This window comes from Macrobrachium nipponense, chromosome 16 (assembly GCF_015104395.2).
Source record: "Macrobrachium nipponense isolate FS-2020 chromosome 16, ASM1510439v2, whole genome shotgun sequence".
Lineage (NCBI taxonomy): Eukaryota > Metazoa > Arthropoda > Malacostraca > Decapoda > Palaemonidae > Macrobrachium > Macrobrachium nipponense.
The window spans coordinates 4,192,297-4,209,212 of NC_087209.1; the positions used below are offsets into that span (position 1 = coordinate 4,192,297).

The 16,916-nt window shown below is 41.9% G+C and overlaps 1 protein-coding gene across 1 annotated transcript in view; it reads right to left on the reverse strand.

Moving 5' to 3' along the window:
• The window catches only part of LOC135195530 (mitochondrial 2-oxoglutarate/malate carrier protein-like), a 43,937-nt gene extending 32,334 nt beyond the window's left edge, over positions 1-11,603 (reverse strand). The window contains exon 1 of the mRNA XM_064221775.1: positions 11,452-11,603. Coding sequence (XP_064077845.1) covers positions 11,452-11,522 — 71 coding nt within the window. The 5' untranslated portion in view covers positions 11,523-11,603. The remainder of the gene's footprint in view (positions 1-11,451) is intronic.
• Positions 11,604-16,916: the final 5,313 nt, after the last annotated feature.

The window sequence follows — 16,916 nt, forward strand, 5'->3', positions numbered from 1 at the left end:
CACCACCAAGGTACTAGAGGACGACGAGGCTTACCAGAAGTTCGAGGAATAGACAGCATGGCACCGCGCAGCAATATACTGATAAATACTCATAAGCAGATGTTGGGCTCTGAAAATCTTTTATATCTTGATCAACTTCAGTAGATTTTTTGAATAATCCCCAGTCAGCCTCCCTTACCTTCCATTTTGGTAAACATGGAGATGGAATATTTTTCATAAACTTTAAGTGGAATGGGCCAATGATCACTGCCATGATCATTCTGGTCTACTACCCACTGGTAATCTAACCTCAAGGACGAAGAGCAGATAGTGAGGTCAATGGCTGAGTCAGTATTATGAAAAACATCATGTCTTGTATAGGGAACCATCATTCATCAAAGGATGATCATTCAAGTCAAGCAGCTGTTCTATTATTAAACCCCACCGGTCGCAGTTTGGCTACCCCCCAGAGGTGTGCTTGGCATTAAAAAAACAAAATCCCCCATCAAAATGAAAGGTTTAGGAAGCTGGTCTATCAATGTCTGAAGATCGTTTAATTCTAGCTGACGAGGATTACCCTGTGCATCCAGTATCTACTTTCTAATGATGGATCTAGGTATAAAGAACAAATAGTGATCCATTTATAATTGAAAATTTGAACTGCACAAGCCTGCAACACAGTGTTCAATTGAACAACCCTATGATTAACAGACTTGCGGACTATGATGCCTGTGCCTCCCTGAGCAGTACACCTATCAGGGGTGGAGACCTATGGAATGAATAATTAAACCCAAGTTGGGAGTGTGCTCTCCCAACTTTGTCTCCTGAAGACACATTGCAGATAGATCATGATCCCTAAACAGAACCCGAACTTGCTCTCTATTTGGGTATAAAGCCACGGATGTTCCACTGCATGAGAGCCTTATTATAGGAAGGCATCTTAAAATTCCCTACTAATTTAGGAATCTGTGTCCTGGTGAGAGAGATCTTATCAGTTTTACCAGTACTATTTGACCTAGATCTAGGTGTTACAGATCTTTTAGAAGATGGGCTTTCACTTGCCCTTTCAGTTTTACTTTTGTTTTTTCTACGATTGCTGAGTGACCGTGAATGAGGCGAAGAGGGAGAAAGGGCCCTCTTCTGACGAATAAAGAGGGCCTCTATCTCCTCACACCGTCATCTCCACGGTGCACTGTAATGACAGGATCAGGTGAGGGCTCAATGTCAGGCAATTGCCCTGACAGAGAGAAGTCGTCAACAAATTGAGACCTGGCTTGAACCCTTGAAACAACAGGGTCCCCTGGCTTGACCAGAGTCTCTGCAACATGGGATACCCCAACAGGGGGGGCATGGGAAGCCCCACCAGGGGGGAGGGGGGGCATGGGAGGCCCCACCAGGGGGGCATGGGAGGCCCCACCAGGGGGGGCACGGGAGGCCCCACCAGGGGGCACACGGGAGGCCCCACCAGGGGGGGCATGGGAGGTCCCACCAGGGGGGGCACGGGGTACCCCACTAGAGGGGTGTGGAAAACCCCACCAGCAGGGCACCGAGCCCCACCAAAAGGGGAAGGGGCACTAGAAGAAGCAGTACTCAATTGTTGTGCCTTCAAGGCATCCGAATAGGATTTCCTGCCCAACAGCTTTTTGGCTTGTCCCACACTGATATGTTCAGCAATAGATTTTAGTAATGCCTCTTGTTCTTTTTTTAATTCACTACATTTCTTATCACCGGGCTCGATGTTCACCCTTACAGTTTTATGCACATTACCGGTCCAGAACATTCCTCGTGCTCAGGCTGGCCACACGATTCACAGAGTTTATTTCTGGTACAAACATTAGAGGAGTGTCCAAAACCAAAACATTTAAAGCACTGGAGCACTCTCGGTCTATAAGGACGAACTTTCAAGATTTCACTGTCAAGAATAATTTCAGATGGCAGGAAAGAATTTATAAATGTTAAAATAAGCATCGATGAGCGGGGGCACTTTAAAAACCCTTCCAAACCACCGTCTGGACACATCCAAAATTTCCTCCTCATCCATTTCATGTAAATCTTCATTAAGATAACACCCTTCGCGTAACTAAATTATAGTGAGGTTTTTACTCTTTTACCATACCCTCAGGATCAAGCTTCAAATTTAGTAGCATTACCGACTGAACATTGGTCTTGGTATGAACTAAAAAACTATTACGCCCAAAGCGAGTTACTTCTGGGCTCCCAACATTGCCGATCTTCTGGCTTACCAACCTTTTCACCTTGAAGAGGTTGCCTCTCTCACCATGCGTTGAGATAATTAACCACTTAGCTGGGTCTGGAGATCTGGAGATTTTACTTATTCTATTAGGATCTTTTATTTCATTTGGTGGTTTATAAATGTCAAGATTTCTAGGACCTCTTCTGCCTCTACAAGTCCAACCACTCATAGAATCTGACTAAATTCTCTAAAGGCTCTGTGAGCTTCCGATTCAGAGTGAAAAACTATCCAGAATTCAAAAAAAACCATAATTATTGCCAAGTTTATTTCTTAATTCTTTGATGTTCCCAAATTTACAAAATTCATTATATATCGTGTCATAATTCCAGTCTAAAGGGACTGGTTTCACATGCAGAATGTTTGTAACAAGGAGCTCATTTGAAAAAGGCTCCAAAGTTACAATGGAGGAATTACCAGGTTTTTCCTTGTCCTTATCCTTGCCTAAGTCGTCAACCGAAGGTCTAATTGATGTCGCCATAAGACGAAGGATTTATGATTCGTCCAGGTAGCCCCCCCACCCCCCCCCACCATGGAGCCACATTTAGAGGACAGTGTTATCCCATACAGGGCTGCCCTAGGGGTACCACCCAGATATACACCCCACCCTCAGTGCTTAAGGCGTCATGATGTCCGTCGAGATCAGACCCAGCACTAAGAGCAGGGTTTTGACATATAAACTTTCCCCTCGCTCCACCACGTTAGGTACTCGAGTTCTACGGGTGAGGTGGCATGCCAACCATCCTCACCCTCCACCAAATCCAATGAAAAGTCCAATCATGTCCAAAATCAATCCAAAAGTCATCAACATAAAATCTGTACCTATAGGGGAGGAAGCAGAAGGATGAAAGTTTTAGTAAAAGGAAAAGAGATGACTTATTAGTTGGATCACCAGCTGGGCACCAAGGCCCAGCGAGAAAGTAGTTTCCCACCAGGCATCAGGGCCCAGCTGCTGAACCCTAAGCCCCCCATCCTCGGCAAGGCTTCAGCATCTGGGGGGCCCGTGCGTTCTTAGCATTGGTAATTCCGGCCTCTTAAACCGAACACCACAGGTTGTCTGACGGGCCTCTACATTGTTTGGTCTTTTCCAGATAAAATTTGAGAGCTCTGACAGGGCACAAAACTCTCTCCGGCTCTCGTCCGACGAACTCTGATAAACCCTTGATATCAAAGCTTTTAGGCCAGGGGTTGGATGGGTTTTTCGTTCTTTGCTAAGAACGAGGGGCTCAGCGAAAAACACACCGCATTGTGTTCTCTGAAACCCGCATGTTTACTCATACTTGGATTTCGCTAACCCTCTTAGCTGTTTGCCAAAGCGGTAGGAAAATAGCTTTCCTAGTTACATCTTTCAAAGAGGCAGCGTGCATAGGCTCAAATGGGGCTGACATTAAAATCTTTAAGACAACATCTAATTCCATGAGGGAATTTGTCTCGTGGAGCTTTGATGTTTTTTCAAAGGACCTCAATAGATCATGAATATCTTTATCATTTGATAAATCCAAGCCTCTGTGTCGAAAGACCGTTGACAGCATACTTTTGTAGCCTTTAATCGTTGACACTGAAAGTTTGTCAATATTTCTAAGATGTAAGAGGAAATCAGCAATCTGGCTCACAGAGGTCGTGGAGGAGGAAATATTTTGCCTTCTACACCAACTTCTGAAGACAGCCCACTTTGATTGGTAGACAGCTTGGGAAGATGTTCTTCTAGCGCTGGCAATAGCTCTTGCCACCGATCTTGAAAAACCTCTCGCTCTGGCCAACTTTTGGATAGTCTGAATGCAGTCAGACTCAGAGCGGAGAGGTTTTCCGTGATACCTCTCGAAGTGGGCTGCCTGAGTAGATCGATTTTTTCTGGAAGTGTCCTGGGAAGTCTACCAGAAATGACATGGCCTCTGTGAACCAGTCGCTTGCAGGCCAAAAGGGGGCGATCAACGTCATTCTTGCTCCTTCCGACACCGCAAACTTCCTTATTACCTCTCCCAGGAGTTTGAATGGAGGAAAGGCGTAGAGATCCATCCCCTTCCAATTCCAAAGCATGGCATCTATTGCTATTGCTCCTGGGTCTAGAAACCGGAGAGCAGTAAATAGGAAGCCTCTTCGTTTTTGCTGTCGCGAAGAGGTCTACCAGTGGGCGTCCCCAAAGTTTCCATAACTCCTTGCAATATCTGGATGGAGAGTTCCAGTTCGTTTGGAAGCATTTGATGTTGACGGCTGAGGAGATCGGCACGAACGTTCTGCTGTCCTGAAACGAATCTCGTTAGAATCGTTACATTTCTCAGCTTCGCCCAAAGAAAGATTTCCCTCGTTATCCTGAACAGGGAACGAGATAGAGTTTCCTCCCTATTTTTTTATATATGCGAGCGCCGTGGTGTCCGAGTTTGACTTGTACAATTCGTCCCACAACTCCTTGACTCGAAGCATTGAAGTGCCAAACGAATCGCCTCTAGCTCCTTGAGGTTTATGTGCCAGGACCTCTGTTCCCCTCTCCAGAGGCCTGACAACTTCTTCTCCTCCCCCCAGTGTTGCTCCCCAGCCCGTCATGGACGCATCTGAGAACAACACTAGGTCTGGGCTCAGAACTTTGAGGGACATCCCTTCCGATAGCTTGACGGGATCGGACCACCATTCAAATGCTCTTTGATCGATTGAGGGATTCTCAAAATCTCGTCTAGGTCTTTCTTGTTCTTCCAGTTGTCTGCTAGGAAAAACTGAAGCTGTCTGAGGTGCAGCCTTCCCAGAGAAACAAATTTCTCCAGCGGAGGAAATGTCCCCAGCAGGAACTCATCCATTCCCTCGCCGAGCATATTTCCCTTCTCTAAGAAGACCGATACTTTCTCTAAGCATTTTAGCTGACGTTCTCTGGATGGAAATGCTTGAAAAGCCACTGAATCCATCTGAATCCCCAGATACACGATGGACTGTGTGGGAATCAGAGGGAGGGACTTCTCGAAGTTGACCAGAAGGCCTAGGTCCTTCGTCAGCTGTAAGTCGTATGTAGGTCCTCCAGACACTGTTCCTTTGACGTGGACCGGATCAGCCATCGTCTAAATAGAGTGAGACTCTTATCTTCGAGAGATGGAGCCATCTTGCTACATTTCGCATCAGAAGCGTGAATATCATAGGGGCTGTACTCAGTCTAAAACAGAGAGCTCTGAATTGGAAGACCTGTTCTTTCAGAACGAATCTGAGGAACTTCCTGGACCGAGGATGTATCGGAACATGGAAATAGGCATCTTGGAGATCCAGGACACCATCCAATCTCCTGGTCTCAGGGAAGCTAAAACAGACTGTGCAGTTTCCATCTTGAATTTTATTTTCCTTACAAAAAGATTCAGCCTGCTTACGTCTAGGACAGGTCTCCATCCTCCCGAGTGCTTCGGAAAAAGGAAAAGCCTGTTGTAGAAGCCTGGAGAGTTCCGTGATACAACTCTTTCTACTGCTCTCTTTTCCAACATTTGATCCAAAAGGTCTAATAAGATCTGTTGCTTTGAATCCTGATAAGAGGGCGAAAGGTCTATTGGTTCTATGCTTAATGGTGGTTCGATAAGAAACGGGACTTTGTAACCTTTCTCGATCACTTCGAGTGACCAAGAGTTCGCCCCTCTTATCCTCCATGCTTCGGCGAAGAGAGCGAGTCTCGTCCCGACTGGTGTCGGGAGGGCCGAAAAGTCATTTCTTTCCCCTGGTTTTTGAGGGGGCTCTGCCCCTTGGAAACTCCTCCCCTCGAGCAGCAGCTCTTGAAGAGGCTCTTCCACGAAAGGGCTTATAATTCTTCCTAGAAGCTTGCGTGGTTCTTGAAGACATCTGATCAGTAGGACGTTTCGAAGACCGAGATAATAAGTCCTGCGTCGCTCATTCCTGAGATTTACTGATAAATCCTTACCATTGATTGTGGAAAAAGATGAGCATAAAAGGGAGCGAAACAACAATTTGCTTTTTGCGCTGGCGACACTGACTTAGCTGTGAAGCTACAGAAGAGTGCGCGTTCTTCAGGACTCCCGACGCAAAAATGTGATGCCAGTTCGTCGGAGCCATCTCTTACTGCTCTGTCCATGCATGACAAATACTCGCTAAGTCCTCCAATGAGATGGAATCTGGGCTTCTAGACTGAACATCCAAGACGCCCAAACACCAATCTAGAAAGTTAAAAACTTCCAAAGTTTTGTAAAGGCCTTTGAGATGGTGATCTATCTCCGACATTGTCCACGAAACTTTTGCTGATACCAGGTAAGATCTTCTAGGAGCTTCCACTAAGTTGGCGAAATCCCCTTTGTGCGGAAGCGGGGATTCTTAAACCTGCTTCCTCTTCTGTCTCGTACCACTTCCCCGATCTTCCACTAAGCCTTGTGGGGGGAAGTGCAAAAGAAGTCTTGCCCTTTGTCTTTTTGGATCCATCCAATCATGGATTCTTTTAAAAGCCCTTTAGTCGAGAGCGAGGTGGCCATTTTGACAAAATTTGGAGTCTTCCTTGCCTTCGAAGAGGTTAGTTGCGAAGGTGGAGAGAGAGGAACTGGAGCTCGGAACTTCTCGGGAAACAAATCTTTTAAAAGACAAGTCAAAGTCTTATAATCCACAGAGGATGAGTTTTGTGGATCCTCCTCCTCTTCCGAAACAGCCTCACTTGACGATTTCTTCTAATGGAGACATAGTCTTATTCTGAATTGAACGAGAAGAAACCAAAGTTTCACCTCCCTTTCGAACCGTAGGTCTTGTGTTTGAAATCAATTTTGAAGAGGAGAGTCTGCTATGTTCTCCTAACCTTGACTTTCTCTCCGAATTTTCCAAACTAACGTCATACGATTTCTCTTGACGAGCACTCATATTGTAGTTTCTACTACCTTGAAGCATATGGCGCTTAAACCTTCTGACTAGCGACCTGTTCTTTCTTCCCAGGGGCGACTTTATGCATCGGACGCCTAGCGCCCTCAAAAGCGTCCTCAAGTGCGTCCTGGAAAGCGTCCTCATTTTTTGGCGTCCTGGAACGCGTCCTGGATATGAAGGACGACGAGCGTCCTTACTAGCACTACGCCTCGCGTCCTTACTAGCACTACGCCTCGCGTCCTCAAAAGCGTCCTCATTTACGTCCTGACGTGATGGACGTCGTGTAAACACTCCTTTAAAACGGTCTTGAGTTGTAATACGCCTTGCGTCCTCAAAAGCGTCCTCATATGCATCTTCATATCCTTCTTCTGAACTAATATCGTGCGTCTGAAGTCTCTCCAGCCGACGTTTACGACACCGAGCGTCCCGAGAAGCGTCCTTACGAGCATCCTGGTTAGCAAGCGTTTCTTTTGTTGAATATTCTCTTTCCTGTAAGCCAAGATCAATTCCTCCCAATTCTATTTCTGAGCGATCCTTCTGAACGTTCTTCGACTCTTGGAAAAGACGACGGCGGCCGCCTGTGCGGCACCTATTGTCTTTTTCTTTACCGCCAATACTTCTAGAGACTCTCTCAGCAGGACTGCTTGCGTTCCTGATTGAGTCGATGAGGTCTAGAAGGCGACGAATCAGAAGATGACGAAGAACGAAGAGAAGCCGCAGGAGAAACGTCTAGATTTCTTGACGGGTAGCCATAGATCTTTTTTACGACTACGTGATCTTTCTTCTTTCTTGGCGAAAACGCGTCCAACTGTTGACGAATTGCTTCGAGGGTCTTTTTTGATGGTGAAGAACCATGATGGATGGAATGAACCTTGAGAAGAAGATGGGCGAGGGGACGCCCCTTCTTCCTTCTCTCCGGACTCGAATCAGGACGCTCAGAAAGCGTCCTAAATCTCTTGTGCGGGATACTGTCTTCGAAGTCTTCCGGAGAAGACCGAAGCGTAAATCAGGGCGGAGGACGCCCTCGATCTCCCGATGAAGCGTCCTCTTCTATCATACCTTTCCTAAGAGGGCAGAAGACGATGGCCGCCAGTGCGACGTCTTACGTCTTCCTTACCACTCTCACTTGGAGAGGATGCGTACTCTTCCCGTAAGACCTTTCCTAAGAGGGCGAGAAAGACGATGGCCGCCAGTGCGACACCTTACGTCTTCCTTACCACTCTCAGTCGGAGAGGTCTTCCGAGATTCCCACCCACGGTGAGGTGAGGACGTCTCGGAGGAAGAGAAGCATTCCTTCAAGGTTCGAGCTTGCGCGCGATCTTTGGCAGCCTGGGATGCGTCTTCAGGATCTGCCGAAGGGACGCCAGACCGGTGTTTAATTCCCGTAACCCTCCTTCGGCCTTCGACATGTCCATTCCCTGTGTTCTGGGAGTCCGACAGAGGTCTCAACCTGGAGGCATTATAGGACCGATCTGACGCCCCCTCCACTTCACTAGGGGCACTAACATTATCACTACACTTCTGCACATTAGATTGTAGCACTTTCATTTTCGATTCAAGGTTCCGAATCGATTCTAAAATGGTAGAAAGGGCATTCCCTTCGGTAACAATCACTTCCTTATCTGAAGGAGAAATTATAGGGTTATGCGTAACCTGTTCTACATTTATGTTAGATTGAGCAACTTTACTTTGACTTTTAACAGAAGCACTCCTGGAGGAAGACCTCCTAATTCTGTCACGCTCAAGTCTACGAATGTAAGATTCATACGCCTTCCATTCGACATCAGTTAACACTTCACATTCTTTGCACCTATCATCCAACAAGCAAACATGCCCTCTACAATTCACACACACTGTGTGAGGATCTACCGAGGCTTTAGGTAGCCTCACCTTACATTCTTCTACACCACACACTCTGAAACTAGTAGAACTAGATCCAGACATCTCAATTCTAAGAAAAATCAAAATCCAAAAACTCAAGTGACAAATGAAGTTTTCGAAATCCTAAGCGGAGGTCTGTAAACAGATGTTTACCGACCGGCGACAGAAGAAAATCTGAATAGAAAATGGGAATGGTTCCCGGTATCCGCCTCCCAGCGGCGGGAATGGGTACTAACCACCTAGCCGACCACTGCGTTTGCCGGGAGTTTCGAAATTCTGTCGGTCGTCAGAGAATACAGCTATATATATATCTGGCAGGTAAGTGTCATGAACAAAATGAAGGTACACTCTAAATCCATCCTTAAAAGTTGGTTAGTTCATTAAAAGGTAAGATTGAAGACTATTAAAATGGCCGGATTCCTGCCAGTTGCTGAATGATACATTTACTATTGTCTCTTGTTTTGTTAAGTTTTTGTTTATGTTATTAAAAAGAGCACACACTTTGCACATAAACTGGTAGGCCTAGTTACTGAGCTTGAGGGCCATGATATTATTCTGTAATTTTGCCCCAGAGTCTCTGGATAGAGTAATATGAAACCTAGTAAAATACAAAGATGCATCCTAACCTGACCTACGGGTGGTACTAAAAACTACCCTTTGACACCAGCCTCTGGTAAAACTGAAGATTACTACCTCAGCCTAGTTCCTGCCAGTCGCTGCCCAGAATATTTACCACATTTTGTTTATACATACTTTTGTTCATATTTAGGATAGGTGCCATCTTTGGTGATGTTTTTACATTTACGACCATGGGGCTTATTATGAAGATGAAGTCTATTTTCCACACAAACCTGTGGTAGTTACCGAACCAAATAGGTGTGGTAGTGATCATCAGTCTTAACCCTAAGGGACTGGGGTTTTTGAATAAGTAAATAAATATAGTAAGATATAAACTAACCTAGCCTATGGAGGTGTGTACAGCCTGACCTTGGGAGACAGACTGATGTTACACACCGACCGTTAACCTGACATAAGTACGGTGCCATATAAATATTATTTAATCAAATAAGGACCATACCTTAATTATTAATGACTAATGACCTTTTTGTACTCCTAGTCTAACCTAGCGGAGGGGGTCAGTCCAGCCCAAACCTGGGAGAACAAACAGATTTTTGACACCGACCATTACCCTGGCCTACGTAAGGTGACAAATAAGTATTTAATCAAATATAGGCCATATTGTCATTACTAATGACCAATGAGCTTTTTGTGCTCCTAACCTAATGCAGAGGGGGTGGGGCGGGTCCGGCCTGACCTGGGAACACTTAACTGTTTTAGACACCAGTCATTAACCTGACCTACATATGATGCCATAGGGTAAAATACCGAACGACCAGCTTCTAACACAGCTCGACCACCTTCACGAAAATCGGAAATTATGTCCTTATTTCGTGACTTTGGAGAAAAAATTACTTTGAGAGGAAAGTAGAGGTCTAGAGGTGTTGCTTCGACAGACACTGGCTCTTGACTAACGTCTATCCTGGGTTACAGAACGTTCAAGTACTTTCTCAGGAAGGTGGTCGCACTACAGTAGAGGCTGGCCATTCGGTTTTTAACCCTTTGAACAATATTTAATATACATCGGCCATACCTTAATCATTAATGACCTTGTTCATATGGTGCCATATGAACAATATTTACTCAAATAACCACCTGAATTCATTCATTATAGCTAATTAGCTTTTTCTGACCAAATGTCTGTACCCACAAGTGCCCAAATCTAGCCTACTGTGGGGTACCCTACCAAGGGCTGCCTCTAGACTAGACATCCCTCTAATCAACAGGAAATGTTATAAAAAAATATTTTCTATAAAAAAAACCTCTTCCTAAGGATGTCGCACCCACAACCCCCGCCCCAACCAAAATACCAACAACACCGCCCAAAAATAACCCGCCCCCCTTCGGTTACCGGAATGACCTTACTAGGTATATTAATACCTTCTGTATAATAATCTACCTCTTCCTAAGAACGTCACGCCCACCACAGCCGCCCCCCAACCAAAATACCAGCAACAACGCCCAATAATAGCTAACCCGCCTCCCTTCGCTTACCAGAATGACTTTACTAGGTATACTAATATCTTCAATATAAAAATCAACCTCTTCCTAAGGACGTCACGCCCACAACACCCATAAAAACAGGTAACGAAAACCACCCAAAAATAATCCGCCCCCACTTCAGGTACTGGAATGACCTTACTGGGTATACCTTCCAGCCTATACAAAAATCCACCACTTACCTAAGGGCGTCACGCCCACGATCCCGCTAAAAATAACAGCAAATCCGCTCAAAAATAACCCGCCCCATTCGAATACCGGAATGACCTCCTGACGGGGAAGGTGACAAGGTAGGAGAACCTCCCTCAGTTCGCGCTCATATCTGCCGAATAAAACGCCCTTTCCCCCTATTCCGAAGGGTGCCTCTGGACGCCAATAATCACTATGAATATTTTCCTCACCCTGCCAGGCCGCCGAAGAGGAATTTGATGCCATTGGGGATGGTGGTTGGCTTCGGGGGGGTGGACGACATTGTGTGTGTTGTGTTGCCGACGGGGAAGAAGAGCCGTCTGCCTCTGTATGGTCTAAACTCTTCATCTTCTTGCGAAGTTTCAGTTAGGACTTCGAGGCTTATAGGTGGTTTTTCCGTTATTTTTCAGGTTATTTTTCGTGTATTTCGATGTAGAGGTTTGTCATGGAGTCGTATTTAAAACCTATAGACTTTAAAATGCTATAAAATGCTATTATTCTAAGTAAATTACTCAAGGAACAGTGAAAAAACAGTAGTAGGTTAGGAAGAACAACGGGGATTTTCTGTGACTTTTCTATTATTTTTAGGTTATTTTTCGTGTATTTCGATTTAAATGCTTGGCATAGAGTCGTATTTAAAGGTAATTTAATCTGTAAAATGCTATGATTCTATGTAGATAGCCTAAAACAATGAAAAACAATAGTAGGTTAGTGAAAAACAGTAGTAGGTTGGGGTGAACTTTGGGGACTTTAGGTGATTTTCCCGTTACTTTTGAGTTATTTTTCGTGTATTTCGATGTAAATGTTTGTCATGGAATCGTATATTTTTTGTCAGAACTTTGGTGATTTTAGATTATCTTTCTATTATTTTTTGTGCTTTTTCATGTAGTTCGATGTAAAGGTTTCTTATTTAAAGGTAATTATGTAATACTGAAAGAGCTTGTGGTTTTATATAAAGTAATCACATAACAGATAAACAATGGTGGGTTTAGGCAGAACTCCGAGAATGTTTAGGTATTTTCTATTATTTTAACGTGGTTTTTCGTTATATTCCGATGTAAAGGTTTAAGTATGGAGTCGTATTTTAAGCTTATATGATTCTTCAAGCGTCCAAAGAATATGGTGTTCGTTAGGAGGACGTAAGAGGAAGTAAATGCAATACAGAGAGATATCTCACTTACCTATGCATGAATTGGACATTCACTGTTTCACTTTATTTCACTTTGTTTGAGTCCCTCTCCGGCGGTCCCTAGTACGTTTTCAAAATAAGGTGCATCTTATATTTTATAATAATTGTCTTTTAGTGTTTCTCGTCAGTATCATAGTTCCAGTTACTAGAATAGGAGGGTCTTTAGTTCTTTTTTTAAATTTGCTTTCTTCTTGTATGATCTTCATTTCAGGCAGTATTTTGTTGTATAGGCCTATTAGTCTTGGTGCACAATGAACAAACTCTGACTTACAATCATTTGTTCCTTTTGTTGCATAGGCCTAATAATAGTCTTGGTGGTTCACAATGAACAAACGCTGACTTACAATCATCTGTTCCTTTTGTTGCATAGGCCTAATAATAGTCTTGGTGCGCAATGTACAAATGCTGACTGGTGTCCAGTAATTTCATCGCAGTAATTACATCGTGGTAATTTCATCTCATGGTAATTACAACTCATACCTTTTCACCGCATTGTAATTACATTGCGATATATCATATCGTCAGTAATTTCATCGTAAGGTTTCTTTCACACCACAATGCCAAAAAATAAATGAATGAAATATAATTCACTTGTTTTTCTGTAAAACGTCCAATTATTACTTTTATAGTTGTTGATGAGATCAAAATATCTAACTATCTAACTATTAGCAAATGGCCTGCTTGTTGACTTTTCCAACATAAGAAATTGTTCATGAAAATTTTCGGTTTTTGTGATCGACTTGTTTTCTGAGTGGTAATCATTTTCGGCTTTTGTAAATACGTAACCAGAACTGAACCCATCAAGATGCCTCTGCAGTACGTCGTAAGCATAAGGAACACGAGAAAGCTCATTCATAATATTCATCTATTTATGTAAGAACGAAGAAGTGGCGAAAAAACTATTTGGAAATGTGCAGAGTTTTATAAAAACAAAGTGCCACGCAAGAGTTCATACACATGAAGATTCCATTACAAACCGATAGGGAAAAGATAAAAACCACTCTCTCTCAGATATGTTTTTTTCTTTTTTCTTTTTTAATATGGGTAGAATAATTTTTTAATATATCCTTTTTTGCGCTATATGTATTTGAAATAATAAAAAAAGGTTTCAAAGAATGTCGCTTTCTTAATTATCTTTTTTTCCTAGATTGATTAATTGAGTTAAATATAAGACTGGCGTCAAACAATTAATAATCATCGACGCTAAAAGAATAAATAAAAAATAAAAAGACATTTAAAACCTCATTAATACCAAAAGTTGTTTTGTGAATGTTAGAAAAGTTATAAACGTTCTGAAACTAAATATGCAGTAAAACATGTTTAGATATATTTAAAACGTTTTACAGTTGATTTTCCAATTAGGTTTTCCAACACTATATATATATTTTTAAGTTTTAAAATAAAACAAATCATGCTTAGAAAAAGTTAATCATGAAAAGCATAAAAACAAGTAAAAATCATTGATCTATGAAAAATCAGATGATGAAATTACTTATGTAGGAAAAGTCTACAAATAGGCTACTTGCAGATAGTTAAACACTTTGATCCCCATCAACATCTTTAACAGTGATACAAGAAACGTTTTACAGAAAAACAAGTGCATTATATTCTATTGTTCATATATTTTTTTGCCTTGTGCGGTTTACTTAGCTTGCGGTGAAATAAACCTTACGATGAAATCACTGACGATGTGATCTATTACGATGTAATTACAATGCGGTGAAAATGTATGAGATGTAGGTAATTACCATGCAATGAAATTACCCCGATGAAATTACCACGATGTAATTACTGCGATGAAATTACAGTGAATCATTATCATGCTGACTTACAGTTTGTTCCTTTTGTTGTATAGGCCTAATAGTCTTGGTGCACAATGAACAAATGCTGATTTACAGTTTGTTCCTTTTGTTATATAGGCCTAATAGTCTTGGTGCACAATGAACAAACACTGACTTACAATCATTTGTTCCTTTTGCTGTATAGGCCTAATAGTCTTGGTGTACAATATACAAATGCTGACTTACCGTTTGTTCCTTTTGTTGTATAGGCCTAATAGTCTTGGTGCACAATGAACAAACACTGAAGTACAATCATTTGTTCCTTTTGCTGTATAGGCCTAATAGTCTTGGTGCACAATATACAAATGCTGATTTTCAGTTTGTTCCTTTTGTTGTATAGGCCTAATAGTCTTGGTGCCCAATGAACAAACACTGATGTACAATCATGTGTTCCTTTTGTTGCATAGACCTAATAGTCTTGGTGCACAATGAACAAACACTAACGTACAATCACTTGTTCCTTTTGTTGCATAGGCCTAATAATAGTCTTGGTGCACAATAAACAAATGCTGATTAACAGTTTGTTCCCTTTGTTGTATAGGCCTAATAATCTTCGTGCACAATGAACAAACGCTGACTTACAGTTTGTTCCTTTTGTTGTATAGGCCTAAATAGTCTTGGTGCACAATGAACAAACACTGACTTACAGTTTGTTCCAGGTTCAAATAGTCTATATGCTTTCACTTGCATGTCTGATTGCAATATTCATTTCAGGCCTTAAAAAGCTTAAGCAGTTTCTAAAGTATGTTGGTTCGCCATATTTCAGTCATTTAAAGACTATAAGAAGTATTCTATATTCTATTCTTGCTTTTACTGGGAGACAATGTAGCTCAGTTAGGTAAGATTATTCTATCATGGGAACTTAGTCCCTTTATTAATTTGGCGACTTTATTTTGTACTACTTGCAATTTTCTCAGTAGGTAGTTGGGGAGACCATAGTATATCACATTGCAATAGTCACACCTCAAATGTATTTGGTTGCAAATTGCTGTTTTCAACATATCTTCGTTAATGAATTTTCTAATAAATGTATTGCCGAGCATATTCGACCATTCGGCACTGGTTTAAATTAAAATTAAAATAAGCGGCACCCTCTTACCTTTAGTTGCTGGTTATCTCTCTGCAATGGAATCAAACTATATAAGCTGGGCTAATGAATCCTCGTAGATACAAAAATATACATTTTATTTCCCTAACTAGCTAAACATGATATGGAACAAAGTGATTAGAATTGACGTAATTTAAAGAACTAAGTCTGACCCTTAAAAGACCTTACATACATCTCCATGGAAAGTCATAATCAACATCTCTGAAAACAGTGCAAATCTCCGAGTAATCAACTTCAAAAGGAAAAATCAGCAACTGGACTCATCACAGCATTATCAGCAATAATCCACCTGTGAATACCTCACGTGCTCAAATTGCACTATAGATTTGTCTAGTCAGACTTGCAACCTCAGGAATCATTATTCTCCAAATGGCACAAAAATTCTATACTGACACTTTATAACATTTCACAAAATTATCCCTAGGATATCACCAAAGGTACCCAAAAATTGTCCTTGAAAACATAACTCATCCGTGATACTACCACAAGTATATAAGACCACATAACTACCTCGTTGGGATATAAACCACAGAAAACCACCCATTATATACCGCAATCCACCCATTATATAACAATCCACCCATTATATACCGCCAAATATAACCACTAGTGAAATAAAATACAACCTCTTCACCGAAACCCATAAAACCCCAATAACCCCCTCTTGGCTCGTAAAAGCTCAGATCACCGCCAAAAAAATATAACCACAAGAAAATCCACCGCAAAAGATTATAGCCACAAAAAAAAAAAAAAAAAAAAACTCAGCCCCAAAAAATCCACCACCCAAAAATATCGCAAAAATTCAGCTCCAAAACCCCATACACACAAGAACTACCACGTGTATATTATCATATTTCTCGGCTTAACAGAAATTCGCCATATTTTCAAACCAACTTTCCACATAAAATATTTACCTCTGAATCTTACGCCAAAACGCTGCAGTTTGCGCATAATAAGAAAAATAGTAGAAGAAATGAAAGAGAGAAAAAAACATTAAACACATTTCACCATCAATTTGCAAAAATCAGAAAAAAATGCAACTGCATGACATAACATTAGTTATCACAACCAACTCTTTTCAGTTTTGATATGTGTGTTAATTTCAACCAACCTGTTTTTTCCTCTAAGACTACAAATCTGTTTCCAATCTTTTCCTCAAATACTCTAAAAGGACCCTCAAATTTCGGACCCAATTTGTAGTTTAGCTCGTTTCTCACGTTGATCTTTAAAAATACCTTGTCTCCGACAGTGACCTTGGGATCAGATGTTTTGCTATTACTTCTCTCTACCATCTCTCGAGTCGTGGCTTTGAGATTGCGGCTGAGACAAGCATGTCTCTCTCTCGTTGTAGATATCAATGAGTCGATCGTATCCTACCCATGATGAGGTATAGTTAGCAAATTAAATGTCTCGTGCTGGGCAACCAAACAAGGCTTCAAATGGAGACATTTTAATGGAATCACTAACCTAGCAATGTCAATATATGTCCCAGTTCTTATCATTACCACCTACAGTCTTCCTGAGACCTTCAAACACTTT